Source organism: Felis catus, chromosome D2 (genome assembly GCF_018350175.1).
Source record: "Felis catus isolate Fca126 chromosome D2, F.catus_Fca126_mat1.0, whole genome shotgun sequence".
Classification (NCBI taxonomy): Eukaryota; Metazoa; Chordata; class Mammalia; order Carnivora; family Felidae; genus Felis; species Felis catus.
This window is the reverse complement of record NC_058378.1, coordinates 82,409,725-82,429,093: the sequence shown is the minus strand read 5'-3', so window position 1 is coordinate 82,429,093 and position 19,369 is coordinate 82,409,725. Positions and strand designations below refer to the sequence as shown.

Genomic DNA, 19,369 nt, shown 5'->3' with positions numbered 1-19,369 from the left:
TGCTGACCTTGAAAACCTGGCCCATCTGTCCCCTGCTGGAGGCACATGGATGGACACGGACCTGTACAGGCCCAACCGGAGAGTCGGCGAGTTCGTGCATGTGCACATCCGTGCACAGCTGTGTATGGTGGGTGTGTTGGCGATGGGAAGGCACAGGGTCAGCCTTTTGCACGTGTGCTCGCACCCACTTCTGATTTCAAAAAAAGGTCCACAGACTAAGCAAACAATTGACAAATACAAAAAGAAAAACCATTTAAAAAGACAAAGACTAGCTAAGAAGGCACAGAAGGAAATGACTGGTGGGTTGTGGAATCTGGGGAAGGAGGCATGGGGCCGTTCTTCTCAAAACTCTAGGAAACACCAATGACTTAAAAAAAACCCACTATGTGCATGTATTACTTTATTAAAATAAGAATTGGGGTGCCTGGGTGGCTCAGTCAGTTGGGCGTCTGACTTCGCTCAGGTCATGATCTCACAGTTCGTGAGTTCGAGCCCCACGTCGGGCTCTGTGTTGACAGCTCGGAGCCTGGAGCCTGCTTCCGATTCTGTGTCTCCCTCTCTCTCTGCCCTTTCCCTACTCTCACCCTGTCTCTCTGTCTCTCAAAAATAAACGTTAAAAAATTTTTTTTAAATAAGAATTAAGAAAAAGGAATGTAGATAATAGCCTCCATCTGCGCATTTCCAGTTTCTTTTTTAATGTTTATTTTGAGAGAAAGAGAGTGCGAGCGGGGGAGGGGCAGAGAGAGAGGGAGACACAGAATCTGAAGCAGGCATCAGGCCCCGAGCTGTCAGCACAGAGCTTGAACTCAGGAACCACGAGATCATGACCTGAGCCGAAGTCAAATACTTAACCCACGGAGCCACCCAGGTCCCCCGTCCAGTTTTTAACATCAAAGTCATTTTCTGACCTTAAGGGTCAAAATCAAAAATCAGTCCTGGGGAGGCATTCGCCTGAGAAGTGACAGGAAGTAAACTTAGAATAAAAAAAAAAAAGATGTTTTTACACTGTTATCATACTTGGTGCATAAAGAAAAATCCCTGAAGGGTACCACTCAACAGAGAGAAACAGGCTAACCCGTAAAAGTAAAGGAATCAAATGCGCCTTCCGTGAGGCGGGGGCTCGCTTCCCGCCGCGGCCATTACTCACCACATCCTTCCTGTACAGAACCTCCAAAATGTTGCTGAGCAGGTGGCAGCAGGCCTCCAGGTCTTCTTGTCTCTCCAGATGGTACTTGAGCTGATCCGTCATCATGGGAAGCAGGATCTCTCTGCAGTCTGCAGGGGACACGGGGCTGCGAGTCAGCAGGGGACCCACCAAGATGCAACTCTATTTGCTAGAAGCTTGTTTTCGTAGCATGTTACATTGTTTCCAGCATGTTACATTTACTTTCTCGCATGTGTGAAACTGACATCTGGAGCCGGTCAGATGGCGGGATGCGGGGAGAAATCGTGTCTACCGCTATGGAAATAATTTACACACAAACACACGCGCACACGTCTATGGGTGTGTCTCCTTGTAATGCACAATAAATAACCCACAAACATATATAAGCACATTTTCACGTACATCCCATGGTGTGCACACAGATCTAAACACAGACACACATGCTGGGGGTTTTGACTGGTTTTCTGTGCTGAAGTATAAATTCTTTGATTCACAACTTTAAAAGAAATACTCCTCACAACAAATATTTTTTGAATTGCAGCTATTCTTACTTTTTCCTAGGAGGACCAAAGCGTGGTTTCCTTCTACTCCCTTATGCCTCATAAATGTTTCTGAGCTAGGCCAGGTCATAAACTTACTAAATTCCCCGCTTGATCTTTGCTCATTCTGGGCAAACTTCTGCTGGGCTCACACCTGCACCGGGACAGTCTGCGGGGGTGCTGAGAGCTCAGGCTCTGGAGAGAGGCTGTCTGAGTTAAAGTTCTCCTCCCTTCCTGGCAGGGACATCTTGGGCAGCTCCTGATACCCCTGAGACCCGGCTTCCTCATCTCTTAACAAGGATACGATGGCTCTAGCTACTCACAGGTTTGGGGTACGGGGTACTTCCTCCCACGAGGATAAGTACGAAGGCTTAGGCCTGGTTAGATGCTTAGGACAAGGTGCTCGCTCTTAGGACTTACGATAGATCCAGGAGATGAGCCACAGCCTCTCTCTGGCCTCCCAGACCCCTGAGCTAATGCACAGGCAAGTGAAAGAGAGAGAAGTAAGGGAGTAGGCACTGGCTTGGAGATGAGAGTCAGGGAGGCCTCCTTTAGGAGGCAGGACCTTCACCTGCTGGCAAGAGGAATGGCAATCTCCCACATGGGGCAGGCAATCAAGGAATGAGAAACCTGGACACAGAGTCAGGCAGGCGGGAGCATATGACACATTCAAGAGACATGCACAGGTGGAGGGTGGGGAGAGGAGGAAAGGGTTGGGGCGCCTGGGTGGCGCAGTCGGTTAAGCGTCCGACTTCAGCCAGGTCACGATCTCGCGGTCCGTGAGTTCAAGCCCCACGTCGGGCTCTGGGCTGATGGCTCAGAGCCTGGAGCCTGTTTCCGATTCTGTGTCTCCCTCTCTCTCTGCCCCTCCCCCGTTCATGCTCTGTCTCTCTCTGTCTCAAAAATAAAGAAACGTTGGAAAGGGCTAAAAGGCCAGACAGGCAGCTGGATACCAGCATGCACATGATGGGTAAGGTCAAGAAAGTTGGGAAAACCAACATGCTGATGGGGGCGGGGAGAGATGTGATCAGAGCAAAAGGCGAGAGTCCCTCTGGCATGGCGCACGGGTAGGGCAGCGGAGACAGGAGGGAGAGAAACTGTCAGTTAGCCACTGCAATTGACCAGGCAAGACACAGTAAAGACCTGACCTCCGGCTGCAGTGGTGAGTTTGAAAGAGGCCTTGAGGAAGAGAAAACTGGGGGCAGGCTGGACCCGGGGCTCGGCGATGGAAGGTGGCAGATAAAGGAGAGTCAAACACAACCACCCGAGTCCTGGTAATGATGTGTCATCCAAGGAGCCACGTGATGCCATCCAAAGAGAGGAATGTGAGAAAAGAAGGGTATTTTTAAAAGGAGGGAGAAAAGGACAAGGGTCCAGTTTTGGACAAGTGGAGTCTGAGTTGCCTGTTGGACACCCAAGTGGCCCCATCTACTAGGCAAACGGAGACAGGGTTCTAGACATTATTTCCGGTTTAGAAACACAGAAGAAAGCATCGCCAGCCTCTAGGCAGCAATGAAAGCCACTAAGACCATCAAAGGGAATATGCAAAAAGAGCAGAAAACTGACCACCATCAGGATGTAGGTGTTAGAAGAGGAGCTGTGCAGGACACAAAGGTGGAGAGAGCCAGGATGTGGGAGGAGGCAGACAAGTGACGCCACCCAAGCAAGGGAGCACAGTGATCAAGGTGGCCAAATACGGTGGCAAGAATGGGTGGGACAGAACGAGCTTGGGGCGTGGCAGTGAGAGGCACACAGAGCCCCCTGAGGCAGCTTCCTGGAATGGCTGAGCGGGGACGAAAAATGGAAAACAGCTCCCGGGAGCACGGCTGTGTAATGGAGGGACACTGGGGTGCAGGGACGAAAGAACATCTGGATTTTCCTTTGTGCTTCAGATGGGAGCAGAGAAAAGGATGTTCAGAAAATTAAAGAACAATAAGGACACGAACATGAAGGAGACTGAGGATGAAACGTAATTACTCCTCCAGGTGGGAGAGCCCAGTTAACTCCGGTACCGTCCTGCCCTCCCAACAGGAGCGACGTGTTCCCACCACCCCAGTTCTGCTTGTGAAACCAGCCCAGCCACCGCCGTCCCCTTTAAAATGCAGAGCACGACAGAACAGACGGCAGTACTCCCAAACATTAGATATACTTAGCTTGTCTCAGGATTTCACATGGTGGGCTTACGTTAATGACGCATAAAAGCATGTTTCGCACTAATGTTTCCTGAACTCTTTTAACAGAAGAAAAAAAGGAGCATGCAGCGTTGAAATGGCTCCCGTAAGTATGCTGCGACCCACGTAGAAGACTTTCCCAGGAGTACACGGTCATGAAGGCCCAGTGGTGCAGGTGGGAGTGGGGTGCAGGCAGGAAGCATCAAGGACACAGAAACAGCACAAACCCTGCTGTTCCACCTCCTTCCGGGGAACCGCACGTACAAAGCTCAGGCTCAGGCTTTTGCAAATCCCGTTACGATTTATCCCCTTGAAAAGGACTAACAGCTACTCCATTTTTCCAGAAAGTGTTTTGCCCAGTGATTATATGATTTCACTTGTCAACTTCACAATAAGGGTAATCAATACTTAATGTATGAGGTGCTAACGTGCTGTGCATCTTCTGGGCAGCAGCCGGGCTCACCTTACTGGCTATAATGACAGGACTCACCAGAGGTCAGGCAGTGAGACACATGGCACGCGAAGAAGGCGCTGTCCTGTGGGGACCATGACAGTCCTTCCACGTCTCTGTTCGCGGATGTCGGGGCCCTCCCCTTCTCAGCCCACCTTCCCTGGGATGTCAGCAGATGAAGTCACCAAGGAGACCATCTCCCAAATACCAGAGCCCCGTAAACTCACAGGGGAAGTGCTCCAAAGAGCCGAGACCTGCTGTCAGTGCAGAAGCCTGCACGGGTGTCCGAGAGCTGCCCAAAGACCAAGCCAGCGCAAGGGAAACGCGACAAGAAAACTACCCGTGGCAGTGAACCCAGACTGAAGATGCATCGACCCCAAATGCTGACCCACTGAACACACGCATCCCGCAAGCCCAGGGTCTTTCCTCCAAAGCCCAGGGTCTTTCCTACAGAACCTCAATGCTCACAAATGGCAACCACCTTCGGTAGCCCTTGACGTGCTGACCTCAATCACAACACCACATCCAGGGTAAAGACGACACGGCAACCTCCTAGAACCCAACAGACTGGAAGGTCTCCTGGCAAACCCGTCCAGGTCCAGCCCTGTTGGCGGCCATCTTCACAGCCCCTGGCAAGACGCCACCAGGATGATGGGCTTCGTTCCCTTCAGCCTGAAACCCATCACCCAGCTTAACCGCCCTCACCGGGGGGCCAAGCCCTTGGTCGCCCCTGTCCATCGGGGCATCTGTATCGCTGCCACCATCTCGGAGATCTCCAAGACATCTGAGGGAGAAGCTGCGGCCAGGAATCCCCGGACTCTGACAACATGATTAAGGAAAACAAATGACTTTTAGCTAAACCAAACAAGCTGAGGAGGAACCCAACAGAGGGAGAAGACCGGCCCAGGTTGGGAGGAGGAGTGTGTCTGCGAACAGTCTTGGAAATCAGAGGAACACAGCTCTGGCCCCAGAGATGGCCGGAATGGCCCGCCAGCCTCCGGTACCCGGATGCCCTGGCCGAGTTCTATCCCTTCCCACCCCATTTATCTGTCATGCTGGACAGGCAGTTGTTGACTCCACCGTTCTCAGAGGTAATTGAGTGTGTGAGTGTCATTTGTCAGAATTACTCCGGGGTGAAGAAGTGACGGCAGCCCTGTTCATCTTCGACAGGAGATGCTGTCACCATCTTCAGCTCCCTGGTGCTGGGCACGCCCACCTGCTACCCAAACCTGGGGTCTGCGTGTCAGCTGCGTTCCTTTGTCATCCAGCCCCTCTTGATGAGAAACCACCAAACTTTGGGAAACGTCACTACCATTTTGTCACGTCGGAAGACATTTCACTCTCTTAGCCCCGACAACATAAAACCCCCTTTGTTAGAATCCTTCTGATGGACCCATAACCGCAAGCTGGATGTTTCTGCAGCTCGTCAGTCCTTCGTCACCCGCCGCACCCATGGGAGCTTAGGAGAAAGGGGAGACGGGGGAGCGGGGAGAATGAAAGGAGCCAATGCTCGCAGAAGGACCTCAGGAAGGCTTCCGACACTCCAGCCCCAGGACGGAGCTCTGGAGACAGGTGCCTGGGCACCCGGGCTGTCCTCAGAGACCACAGTGACCTCAGCAGGCATCTCATGCAGGCCTCCAAGGACACAGGGTCACAGGACAGCAGCATCCTCCAGAAACACGTCCCAGGCCCCCAGGAAGGACCATGCCCGAGAGACCTTCAGAGGCCGGGGGGACCAAAGCTGGAGGCAAACCAATCAGCACGTCCCGTTGTGACCCGTGATCTGTAGGCCCCGGCAGGACTCACTGACAGACCCGGGCACGGGTGCCCGGCGTGTGGACCGCTGTGACACCTGGGTCAGCCATCTTTTGTCTGTGCCGGAATGCAATCTCCGTGAGAAGGGGTCCTGTTCTCACCAAGGGGAACCCCCCCCACCCCGCCACACGCATACACATAAACTAGGACCTGAGTGTGCGTGCTCCTCCTTGGAGGCCAGCTGTCACACTATCCTTGGTTCTTTATCTGTAAACCACAGCGCCCGGCTCCCGTTCAGAGGTGACAAGGGACCTGCGGTGCGAGCCGCCCTATCCTGTCCTCGGAAGACGTCATCGTAACAAGATCTCTCCCCACTTTCTGGTGACCCAGTTTCACTGGACAGTGTCCAAGGCTGTCAGGAGTGTGCAGACACACATGCGCGTGTGCGAGCGCATGTGCGAGAGCCGGTGGGGCCGTGCAACTATAAGCACACAGTATCTGAGGACAGGTGTGCAGTGAGAAGCCAGTCCCCTCCCAGTGTGACACCCCCCCCCCCCCACCAAAGCACACCCACACTGGCCTCCCAACACTCGTCTTCCAGAGGGAGATAGTCCCCAAGAGGGACCTCTTGGTCCACGTTTCGGTCAACTGTTGAGTCTCTTCCAGAAGCGGTGGGCACACGCCCTACCTACCCACGCCTCTCAGCTTCTACCCCGACATCAAGTCCAAAACTCAAGAGCACAGAGGACAGTACAGCACACACACGCTCACACACACTGCACAATATACGCACTCGCACCACACTCACTGCACACACCCACACACTACACACCCACACACACACCATACGCGCCCACCCACACACTATATGCACACACACCCACACACACTCATGCTTTCGATGAACAATTTTAAAGCATCAGATGCAGTCTCTGGCAGCTGAGAAACAGGGATCTCCTGTCATATTCTGAATGTCCCAACTCAGTGTCCTGAATACCCTTCCCCCTGAACTAAGTGCCATTTCTGTCCCATGATTCATGCCAACAGTCCAATTAGGTCCAAGGCAGATGGCCTGGGAAACTGGCAAACCCCCCACAAACAAATAAACTCTTGTATTTTTAACAGAAAACACATTTTAAATAAACTACCCACAACTAATCACTTGGAAAACAGCTACAATAAATATTTGACTAGAAGCTTAGGGACCAGGGTCACTCTTCAATTTTGGGACACCGGACTCTCTTCAAGGTCCAGTTTCCCCACACAGATCAAGGAACAATAAAATCCACCCTGCTCACTCTCTGCTTTGGGTCTTGGGCAAGTTACTTAACACTCTCTAAGCCTTGGAGTGCTTGGGTGGCTCAGTCAGTTAAGCATCTGACCTCGGCTCAGGTCATGATCTCACAGCTCGCGGGTTCGAGCCCTGTGTCCAGCTCTGTGCCGACAGCTCAGAGCCTGGAGCCTGCTTTAGATTCTGTGTCTCCCCCTCTCTCTGCCTCTCTCTCGCACTCTCAAAACTAAATAAACATTTTAAAAATAAAAAAAAAACTCTCTAAGCCTTAATTTTTCTTATCTGCAAAATGGGGCTGTTTACCTATGAGGTTCATGGTGAGAATCATATGGTATAATGTGTGCATTTGGCAAACAGGAACATTTAATAAATGACAGCTGCCAATACAAGTGCTAGAAATAAAATCATCATACAAAGTCAGTCTTTTCAACAAAAAGTACACAAAGACTAACGCCTTCGAGCTGCCCTATCCAAGAGGGGAGCTGGTGGCCACTTGAAATACAGCTGGCAGCACTGAGAGATGGAATTTTCCATTTCAGTTAATTTTTAAGTAATTTAGATGTAAATGAAAACAATGACACTTGCTTATTGGAAACAATGGTATGGAACACCTGGAACAAGTTGGGTGTGTGAATTCACTTCTCAGCGGTAAATTTTATTAAATGTGAAAAATGCAGATTAAGGATCCGTGATGAAAATCTAGCATCCAAATTGAGATGGGCTGTAGGCGTCAAAAACCACACTGGATTTCAGAGACCCAGTGTGGAAAAAAGGAATGAAAAACTATGTCATTAGTAATATTTAGATTGAAGTCATGTTCAGATGGTATTTTAGATAAATCATTAAAATTAATTTCAGCAACTGTGTTGTACTTTTTTTTTTAATGTGGCCTCTAGAAAGTTATAAATTGCATATGTGGCTCACATTCTATTTGTGTTGGACAGCAGGGTCTCAGAGCATGCTAGGAGGCAGATGTTAAAGACCTCCTGTGTGATTTCTCATCTTAATGAACTGATGTTCGTCAACGGAAGGAGAATCGAGGCCACAGCAGATTTCTCCTATCAGATCTGCCTTCACGTGTATGTGACCGCAGGGTTGCTACTGCCTGTTAGGCTGAGTCGAGGCAGAGATACGACCCACAGGGAGGCCAGAACTAGCTGGCACGGCTCTCCTGATCTTCCCCACCGTAAGAGGGGAACGCAGTCAGCCCAGCGCAGACTGCCAGGAAGGGGCAGGCAAGCCCGGTGGACCCAGACTTCACACAAATCAGCTGTGGGGATCAGAGGTCCCAGCCACTCTGCTCCACCCGCCTCTCCCAGTGTGATCCACTATGATTACAGACAGCAATAATTCGACATCTGTTCGTCCTCAGCTGTGCAGGCTGAAGCCATGATGATTAATGCTCTGGTAATGGGCACAAAGTAAAAAATATTAATCTTTATAAAAGGTATTCAAAAGGCATCATCAGCTTATAAATGTCCAAGTAGAATATCCGTCTATAACCCCATTACAGCTCTACATTAAGGCAAGATGCAAATTCGAGAATGAATTTGTCCATTTAAAACATTCGTTTTATGAACACTGAGTAATGTGCTGCTTAATTTTTAGTTTGGTCACATTAAACAAATGATCCATAAAGTGCATTTAATAACCTTGAGCCTGTTACATAGAACTGAGATCCAGATTAACACTTTTAATGAGAATTAAACAGTAGGAGCTATATAAATGGGGGATGCTGGTTACTCATTTGTTACAGACACTCATCTTATTTTCCAACTCTCTAAGAACTCTGTGCCCTCATGATTCAATTGGTTCAAATGATTTTCTCCCTCCATATAAGTCTTCAAACAACAGAAATGCATAAAATGGAGCCATCAACAGAAGGGATCACGGGAGCCATCTACTTATGTCCAGGTTGACAGATGGGGTGCCAGGAGCCAGAGTAAAGGGACATGCGGGGATTGCACCACGAAGCAGCCGAGCCAGAATTAGGGGTCTGATCCCGGAGATAGAGCTCCTTAGAATAAATGATCCATACATGTGCACGTGCACGTAAACATGTGTGGCTCGGGTATCTTTACATGTCAAGTGCAGATTACGTTTTTCCAAGCATCATTTTAAGGCAGCAAGCCATAAACATTGGTAGTATGAGGAGAATCCATTCACACGGAGTAACTCTAAGTATGTCACTTTTCCTTTTTGGGCTGTAGTTTCTTTGTCAGTGTTTTGGTCAGAAGCTCCTCAGCACCACTCACCTGAGGGCTATCAGAAATAAGATAATCTGCATGTGAACTTTCTGCCCAATGTCACAGAATCTTAACTGAGAGGATGACATAGAAATTAAAAGAATTTAATTTATTGAAAATTGGAAGGAGGACGTGGCAGCATAGAGACTGTATAGCAATGGGAAAAGAAGCTGATCAAAGATGTCTTCTGGATGAAATCACTAGACATAATAAAAAATGTGTCATAAGGGTGCCTGGGTGGTTCAGTCAGCTAAGTGCCCAAATCTTGGTTTTGGCTCAGGTCATGATCTCATGGTCATGAGACTGAGCTGCTTTGGGTTCCACATTGGGCATGGAGTCTGCTTAAGAGTCTCTCTCTCCCTCTGCCCCCCACCCCGTTCAATTGCATGCATGCAAGCTCTCTTGTCACTCTGTCAGATAGATAGATAGGAAGGAAGGAAGGAAGGAAGGAAGGAAGGAAGGAAGGAAGGAAGGAAGGAAAAGGGAAAAGAAAAGAGAAAGAAACAAAGAAAAAGAGAGAAAGAGAGAAGAGAGAAGAGAGAAAGAGAGAAAGAAAGAGAGAGAGAGAGAGAGAAAGAAAGAAAGAAAGAAAGAAAGAAAGAAAGAAAGAAAGAAAGAAAGAAAGAAAGAAAGAAAGAAAGAAAGAAAGTAAGTCATCTTTTTGGAAGAAGGAATAGGGCAGCAGATATTTTAGATCCCTCAGTTTTGAGAAGTTTAATAATAGGGGTTAAACATTCATTAGTATTGCAGTAATAACTAATTTTTCAGAAGGAATGAAAGAACCACCAACAGAGAAAAATCACAAATGATTCCCATTTACAAGTAGATGAAAAAGTTAAAAGATTACGTTGGAAGTACCAGTCATAGTGTCGAAACCGTAAGGTCTGATCCACTCCATCCTCAAGGATAGTCTATGTACTCAGGGAAGGGTTTATGCAACAAAAATAAAATGGGGTCTTAAAGGAAAACCTGGGAGTGGACAGGCTGACCTGGACTCCTCCAACTGTTACAGACAAGTTGCTGTAGGTACCATATCACACAGGCACAGAGCTAATCTCATAGGGCTTGGAAGGAACCATGAACTGCAGAGACTCAGAGGTATGCCATCGTGGCGCCTTCTGTGAGCATTACTAGGTATCGGAGAATCAAGGCAGCCTCTTCTAAGATTGCTCTCCTTGTTCCCAACATCAAACAACAGGGAAAGGAGTCCACTCAGAGGGTGGGTGCAGGACAGAGAATCAACTGTGATAAAGGTTGGACCAACTACACCATGAGGAACTGTTGGCACCACCAATCTGATCACAGATAAGAGTCCCTACCGCGAAAAAGAAGAAAAAAGTATGAAAATTCCACAAGCACAGTACTGTGTTTCTACTTGTTTGTTTATGCGTAGTTTACATTTATTTATGTGTTCATCTATTCATGTATTTGTGTTTTGTCTTGTTCCATATGGCATCTGAAGTAAATTCGGTATTCAGAATGTATTACTCATATAGTGGGTGTGAAATAGTTTGAGTGGGTGATGGATTTTTAATAAGACAACCCCTTAATCAGCACCAGAGTGGTGGACAGCTCCCTGACTGGGATTTTGCGTACAGATTTGGATTTGTGGTTTAACTCCTGGGCCCTTCCTTATCTGTAAATTAGGAGAATTACTCTTTTCCAATTACACATTTTTAAGCTGATGGCTCTGAAGCCTCTCGGAGGAATCAAACTTGCTATCCAACAGTGCTGAGCACATGGTAGGTGTTCAGCAAATTATAATTAAGAAATTGAGTTGACCCTCCTAGGTTGTGCTGTTTTAACAAACAGTGTTTTCAGATGCTCATATAATGAATGATACACAGCGATATATAGAATGAGATATGAAAAAGGTATAGTACTTTACAGATAAATATTAAAATATTCTCAAAAACAGAAGAGAAGAAAATGATTTCACATTCCACTATTATTTCAAGAACCAGTCTTTGGGGTTCAAAGCCAGTAACATTCCTTAGAAGTCAGCCAGCACAATTACCTAGTTAAGAATTCTGGACTGCTCTATGCGTGGTACGTTATGTGACTATGGTACATGATAGCCGCAACCCCAATTTTTCTTTCTGTACAATATCCCTCAAGTTAACAAAACTACTATAGAGTAGCTCGGGGTTTAAGATCCCTTCAATAAAGAGAAATATCTCTCCATTTTCCACAGTGGAGAAGCTCAAGAGATTTTTTTGTTTATGGATCAAAAGCATTAAGAAGGTATATTTTATTATAAATCTATATTAAACATATAGCTATTCTTTCTACAATTTAAGGCAAAAGAAATTGATTAATAGAGTGGTTTTAAGAAATATGAATTTTATAACTGGGATTAATCACAACAGAAATAGTCTAGAAATCTGACTTCAATATTTCCTAATAGCTGGTCCCAGCAGGTATCTGAGCCTTTGCCCTCAGATTTCAAAGGGCTGCTGTAACTAATGTTTCTACTATTAAAAAGGAGAGTTTCACTCTGCTTGATAACTGGAAGAATCATTCACCTTGAAAATAAGAATGAGGAAGATAATTTAAGTTCTTTAGGCCTACATTTTGAAGAAGCGCTGTATTGTTCAAAAATGAAACACAAATGAAGTTTTATGAGGCTGATGAACACTGTCTAAAAGGAGCCTGTTCACTATATTGAAAGAAACAGCCATGGGAATGGCCAGAAAATAAGGGACTGGCACGTTTCCCATTCCTACTCACTACCAGATTCCAACCATCAGGGGGAAAAAACAAACCCCAAAATGAAAAACAAACAGAGGGGTGCCAGTGAATAGAGAGCTCAAAACAACATAATCCAGCAAGAGTATTAAACTACTGTCAAGACCATAAGGGGATTATCTTTCCACTAAATCTTTAAATCTCTACTCTTCCAATCTTGCACTACCCTCTAAAAACGAGTTTAAGACACAATGGTAAATTCACAGTAAACTCTAAAGAAAATCTCTCCATTGGTTTCGTCGCTTTCAATATGGGAATATGGAAGGGCTAGCTCCTGAAAGATGAAGAAAATGATATGGTGATAATTGGAATGAACTTTCCCAAAGGTCTCTGGTTCAGATCCATGGCGGAGAGGAACCCATGTGGGTAAGGGCGTGCATTTCAGAAGCTCCCTCACCTTAACACAAAGGCACCTTGCAATTACGTCCAATGCTCTTGACTAATTTTAAAGTTAATGCCATCTGGTTGATTCCTTTTTTCCTCACTGCTTTAACATTAATGTAAAACATTTCTGTGAGCAGAAATCCCAAACCTTGGTGTCTTAGTGTTTATTTTAATTTAATTACACTGAAACTTTTCATTTCTGTAATAGGATTGAAGCTTTAATTTTCACAGCTTTTGTCAGATATGTGGGCAACAATGTAATCACAGGGGAACGAAGCTACAAATGCACAAATTATGAAGCTCTGACCTTTCCGTCTCTTTGTATCTTGCTTTGAAAATCTGCTCACTCCACACCACAGATTATATGCAAGAGTCATCTTTTTGTGAAGCACATAATCTATTTAACCAGCTTTCAAGTAGTCAAGTCACATCGCGAGACAACGCTTGGAAGCCATTACTGCCCATTCATTGACTCCCGTGCACAGCATGCTGAGGAGTCCGACGCCCTTCGCCTCCACTCGGGAGCAGGAGTGGGGACATCCAAGGTGGAGTTGAGATACCGGCCCGGGAACCAGCCCGTCTGCACACCCTGCCTTTCCCGAAACAAAGTCATTTGCTCTCTGAATACCACCATGCTTTTGAAAAAGACATCCTAATGACATGCTATGGTGGCTGGGATTTGCCTCAGAATATGTGGGGGAGGAGCACAGAGACAAAAACGAGACTGAATGGGACTTGGGACCTTCGGAAGCCCAGTGAGGAGTGCACACAGGCGTTTGTGACCCTCTTCTCTCCATGCGTCTACAGGACTAAGCATTTCTAGAATGCGAACAAAAAGCTATCTTGAATCCAGAAGCAGAGGTGAAGTGTCCCTTCCCCCACCTCCCATTTCCACAGAACCGAGGAAGTGCTAAATCGGAAGCAAAACAGATGATCTTCATTTTACAAAACTGCTCACAGATGACCCTCTGCATCTTCAGTCACTCACGAGTCTTCCTTTCCCATGTCTCCCGATGTTACTCGTCCTCAAGACAACTCCTTCCTGCTTCATGATCAATCCGTGCAGAGCCAAGGCTAGCAGAGACAGCCAGCCTCCCCGAGCAAACACCAAACCTCTCCTCCCCCTACACCGAGTGAATTGCAAATGTATGCAGCTGGTCATGCTTCCTTCTCTGTGCTGCTCCCCGAGAAAAGAAGCGCACGATTGGGATATTCATGTCCGTTTCTGTTCAGGCAATAAATACACACTGCAGGTGCGCCTGGGGCCAGGCACCGTCCTAGGAGCCAGCGATCGGGCAGTAACAGCATGAACAAGCAGGCCATGCTCGGGGAGCTCTCACTCTAGGGAAAGACCACAGATAACAAGAAAGCCAAGAAGAAAAATGTGCACTCATTTCCCATGGTGCAGAGCGGCAGAAGCAGGGCTGGAGGAGAGCGGCTGGGGGTGTTCCATGCACGGGCGTTGGAGCACCTCTCAGAGCAAGCCCTCTGTAGTCCCTCTTGATTTTTTGTTGGTCCAGGTCTACTGACTCTTGGCTCCTATTTGACATGATGATGACCCTCCCCCATGAGGGCAGGATCTTATCTGCCACTTTTCGACTGAACCCTCCACAAACATGAGAGACACGGCTAACGTCGATTGTGCCTTAAACGTGAGAGGTCAACTTAGCACCATGCACACTTTCATCTTCAGAGGGTATGATTTAGGCAACAAGAGCGAAGCCGGGGAGGAAGCTGAAGCCACGTCACTTCTCGAAAGTCCCTGAGTTAGCAGGCAGGAGAGGCAGGATTTGAACCCGAGCGGTCTGATCAGAAAGCCCACACACTGAGCCCTCTTGCAGACCACCCACCCTCATCACAGACAGGCCTTCAGAAATCCACAGTTCGTTATTAATGAGGAAGTAAAAGCGTTTGTAGGAGAAATGATGCAAACCATCATTCACGGTTTTGCAAGTCGAAGTTAAAGGAGAGGGCCGTGCACTCGGAGTAAAGGCCGACGGTGTTGACACGCAGCCGTGCGCTGGGAGGAGTCGAGTCTCCAGAGGGCCTGGTGCAGCACTGGCTTTCTCGGCCGACCGTGTGGCAGACCCCCGCCGTGGCCATCGGTGTGGACACGTGTAGTGTGGACTACAGCTCCTGAAAAGCCTTCTTATACTTGGGGGAGATCTCAACATGGTGAGCAGGGCCTCCCCCGTACAGAAGTCAGAACAAATCCACAGCCACTCTCACAACTGTAATGCACACTATTCCCGGATTCCACCAACGAGCCACGAAGCAACGGGAGACGGGCGGGGGGAGGGCCAGCTCTGGGACGATCTCCCATTTCCTTCCACCAGGGCGGCAGCTGCAGAAACGGCAGGAACCGCAAGGCCCCGACCCAGAGGGAGCACCGCAGCCGGGGCACCCGGGAGCGGGCAGTGACGGTGACGGCAGCTGCTGCGTCCACACCGGTTGGGGCCAAACAACCCTCTTTGCCAGAAGACACATCTCCTGCTAGAGTCTAGCAGACTCAGCTGGGTGTGTCCTCAGTCTCCGTGTCCTTTACAGGATAGAGAAGCAGCAGCTGGGGAAGCAAGACTGAAACAACAGGGCACTGTGAGCCTCCGTCTCCCGGGACCCACACGTGGCCCCGAAGGCCTCCGTGCAGAGAAGCAATTCTAGTGGCAGTATTCACTGCGGGCCTTGCCGTACGCGGATCAGCTGGTCACTCCCAACGAAGGGGGACTCTTACAACCATGGAACGTATGTATTTGCCATCGGGGGGAGGAGGAAAGCGGTGTTTTAGAGCAAAGCAACAGAGCCAACACACGTGCTGGTGAGCAAAGACACGCCGTGGAGCCCCCACCAAGAAACCTGGTGGAGTCACACACTGGTGCACTCTGACCACATCCCCAAGAGAATGTTTCCAAAGGGCTAGCACACCCAGGGACCTGTCCGGCTAACTCTAGTTACACCCAGTTCTAGAACTCTGGACCTGTGGGACCAGGAAGCCCACACAGACAAAGACCATTGTTACAAATTAACAAGAAGTGGAACAAAGCAGGAAAATCAGGGCCATCATATCTCATCAAAAATTACTTTGGCTTTAACTGTTTATGCCAAACGTGGCACACAGTATCTTGCCAAAGTAACGCCATCTTTGTAAGAACAGACCGACCGGAAGACTTCCACCGATAAGTCTTTCCTGACGAGGATGTAAGACGGCCACAGGTCTGCTCTGAAGAAGCTGGGAGCTTGCAGATGAGGAAAATCCAGGTTATCTTGGCCAAGAGTCTTTTCAGAAAGATTCTTAACACTCCAAGCCTGTAAGCGAGCCCTCTTTTTTTCTTTTTTGTTAATGTTTATTTATGCCTTTTTGAGAGAGAGAGAGAGAGAGAGAGAGAGAGAGAGAGAACAAGCAGGGAAGGGGCAGAGAGAGAGGGAGACACAGAATGAGAAGAAGGCTCCAGGCTCCGAGCTGTCAGCACAGAGCCTTGACGTGGGGCTTGAACTCATGGACTGTGAGATCACGACCTGAGCTGAAGTCAGATGCTTAACAGACTAAGCCACCCAGGCTCCCCCAAGAAGGGCCTTTTCACATTGGACGACACATTCTGAAACACTTTGGGAACAGCCCATGAGCATCAGGGAGGGTGTTTGGATTGCCAATGGTGGCTTAAACGAGGTCTACTGACTGGGGAGCTGGGGAGCCACTTCTAAGACACGAGGCTTCGGGTTAACTGTGGCTCATGTGGTGCATGACCATTCCAGATTCACATGTTTCACTCAACCTCATTTTCTATGTTGGGTGCAACCTGCTACGAAAATTAAGTTCCTAACTTTGTACTTAAAAAGATTCTAGGTTAATAATTAATTGCATGCTGCAAAGGCTTCCAAAACAGGACTTGAGGCAGTCTGTGATAAAAGACTTACGGAACAAGAGTGAAAACAGAAACAGGGCACAGTAAAGAAGAGAAACACAATTACCAAACACCTAGGCTGACACAATTACCAAAAATAAAGAAGAGCCTCTTCAAGCTTTCTACTAGCTAAGTTCCAATAGAAGAAAACATTCCCTTGAAATGTATTCTTTTTTTTTTTTAATTTTTTTAACGTTTATTTATTTTTGAGACAGAGAGAGACAGAGCATGAACGGGGGAGGGTCAGAGAGAGGGAGACACAGAATCTGAAACAGGCTCCAGGCTCTGAGCTGTCAGCACAGAGCCCGACGCGGGGCTCGAACTCACGGACAGTGAGATCATGACCTGAGCCGAAGTTGGCCGCTTAACCGACTGAGCCACCCAGGCGCCCCCCTTGAAATGTATTCTTAAAAGAATTCCCATTTTAAAGGTTTTTGATTGAACCATTTATGTTTCAGGTCCTTATCCAAAGAGAGCCAAGGGATATGCGGAAAAAGTTCTGTGATAGAAATTACGAATGAAATAGAGGGAAGAAAGTCTTCCCTGTATCAACAGTCAATAGAAGTCAAGTACAATCAATTGTTGACGATTGTTACTAATGTTAATTGGTAATTCAGTGAACCGGTTTACCTCAGTGGTGGTGATGGCGGCAGTGTGTGTGTGTGTGTGTGTGTGTGTGTGTGTGTGTGTGTGTGTCTGTCTGTCTGTCTTCGGGCTGGATGGTCAGGAAAAGGGACGTCAGTAACCTCCCTAATACGATCCAAATAGAAAACTTCTGGGGGATTTTATTTGCTCTGGTGTAAAGTGTAGTCAGTGTGGAAGGAAAACAAAGCAGGCGTCCCCACCCATCACCCCCACCCTCAAGCCTTCCTTGAAGCCATATTTCACCAAGCTTTAAAAGACACCTGGAGGATGTGAATAATTCAAGACCCAGCCCTCCAGTGAGACCCTGAAGAATGGACAGTCGAGATTAGTGTCTAAATAAAGGAGATTCATGTGCTTTGAATCCCAAACAAGGGCGACAGACCTGATTTTCATTTGCCCAAGTGAGAAACGGGCATGTGGCCCACAGAGAGACATGTGGAAGGCTGCAGAAACCCACTCGTTTGTTGGTTTGGTGTTTTCTTTCACAAAGAACACTTGATCTCAAATGAAGTCGGAACATATTCTCTCAACATAAGCCTTCACTGTAAATGTAGACTCCAGTGCCTTTATAAAGTTCAATCCAGAAATAAGGTTAAAACCAGCAGGGAAGCAGAGGGTCCAGTAGTCCAGAAGGTACGAAGGACTAATCTGGACATGCACTGAGTTCTCAGTGCAGCCAGTAGCTCAAGAGGAGACCCCAGGCCAGGACTGCACTGTCCCTGAAACCCCACACATGAGGACAACAGAAAATAAACGGACCAGCCAAATGTCTGGACACAAATAGAATAGTGTAAATCCGTGCCTCTCAGTCAGAATGTCACTCAACAGTCTGTACATTTGCCTCCAATAAATGAGGAAGGTTGCGGAATTATGCAAAGGTTTTAGGCCTTCAATAAAACTGCTTGACAAGTGTAAAATATTAATTCAATCTGTCCAAATAGAAAGAAAATGATTAATAAAAAGGGTAGGGAGATAACATGAGGAAATATAAGGTGTTCCTCAGGATAAATGAGTTGAGAAATCATTAAAATTCTTATTACTTTGAGCAGGGTTTGAAGAAACCCTATCAAAGAAAGCAAAGTTCAAGAGAAGACAGAACCATTATTTCTAAATTTAAAGAAAACTTGACATTTTTTCTTTGCAATCATCTGAATGGAAGCAGGTGATTGCCTCCCCAGGATAGACGATCACATGTCTTAAAGGCTACAATGTATGCTGATTATCTTAGGGCTTTGGTGTAGACCTAAATTACAAACTACAAGGTTTTCCCTTCATCTCTCAATGATCTATCACCTACGCTGTATGTCAATTACCATTCTCTTGTACGGGCTAAATCTTCCTGTCTTGTAATGGAGCTGTTTTAATTGGTTGCAACCTCCACTCCTTTTGGCATGGAGGAGAGAATTCAGAAGGGACAAGGTCTATAGACAATGAATAATGTGACAATTTAATGATTCTCCGGCTTCTACTCACCATGCTGTGTGAAGAGGTCACTGTGAATGATTTCAATCAAGCAGTACAGCTTCTGAATGGTCAGCAAACCCATGGGAACATTTAGGATGAAATCAGTAAACATTTTGCTATAATGAAAAACACAAGTGAAAGAGTTTAGGGATACACAGCAAAATGATCCACTGTGTTCAAGACAGTACCTAGATGCAGGGTCATTAAATGGTCATTAAGCTCTACTAGAATATTGGATAATGCCCATTCTACAATATGGGCCAAAATCTCATCCAACAAAATGATGCTTTAAAATGTTGTTTTTCGCTTCGTACCCACTCAAATGGCTAGAATCCCAAGGAAAGACAACAAAAAGTGTTGGCCAGGATATGAAGAAATGGGAGCCCCCATATCATGCTGGTGGGAATGTAAATCGGTACAGCCACTTTGAAAAACTGCCTGGCATTTCCTGAAAATATTAAACACAGTTACCATATGATCCAGCATTTCTACTCCCAGATATATACCCAAGATAAATATATATATATATATATATATATATATATATATATATCCAACACAAAACCTTGTATGTGAATCATAGCAACACTATCCCTAATACTCTAACAGGG

At 47.1% G+C, this 19,369-nt stretch overlaps 1 protein-coding gene across 4 annotated transcripts in view; it reads right to left on the bottom strand.

Moving 5' to 3' along the window:
- DOCK1 (dedicator of cytokinesis 1) overlaps positions 1–19,369 on the bottom strand; it is a 529,364-nt gene that overhangs the window by 320,140 nt on the left and 189,855 nt on the right. For all 4 annotated transcript variants that reach the window (XM_045040829.1, XM_011287620.4, XM_019813984.3 and 1 more), the window contains exons 25-26: positions 18,768–18,874; positions 1,148–1,275 (exon numbers count right to left, since the gene is read on the bottom strand). In XM_045040829.1, the coding sequence (XP_044896764.1) occupies positions 1,148–1,275; positions 18,768–18,874 (235 nt within the window). The remainder of the gene's footprint in view (positions 1–1,147; positions 1,276–18,767; positions 18,875–19,369) is intronic.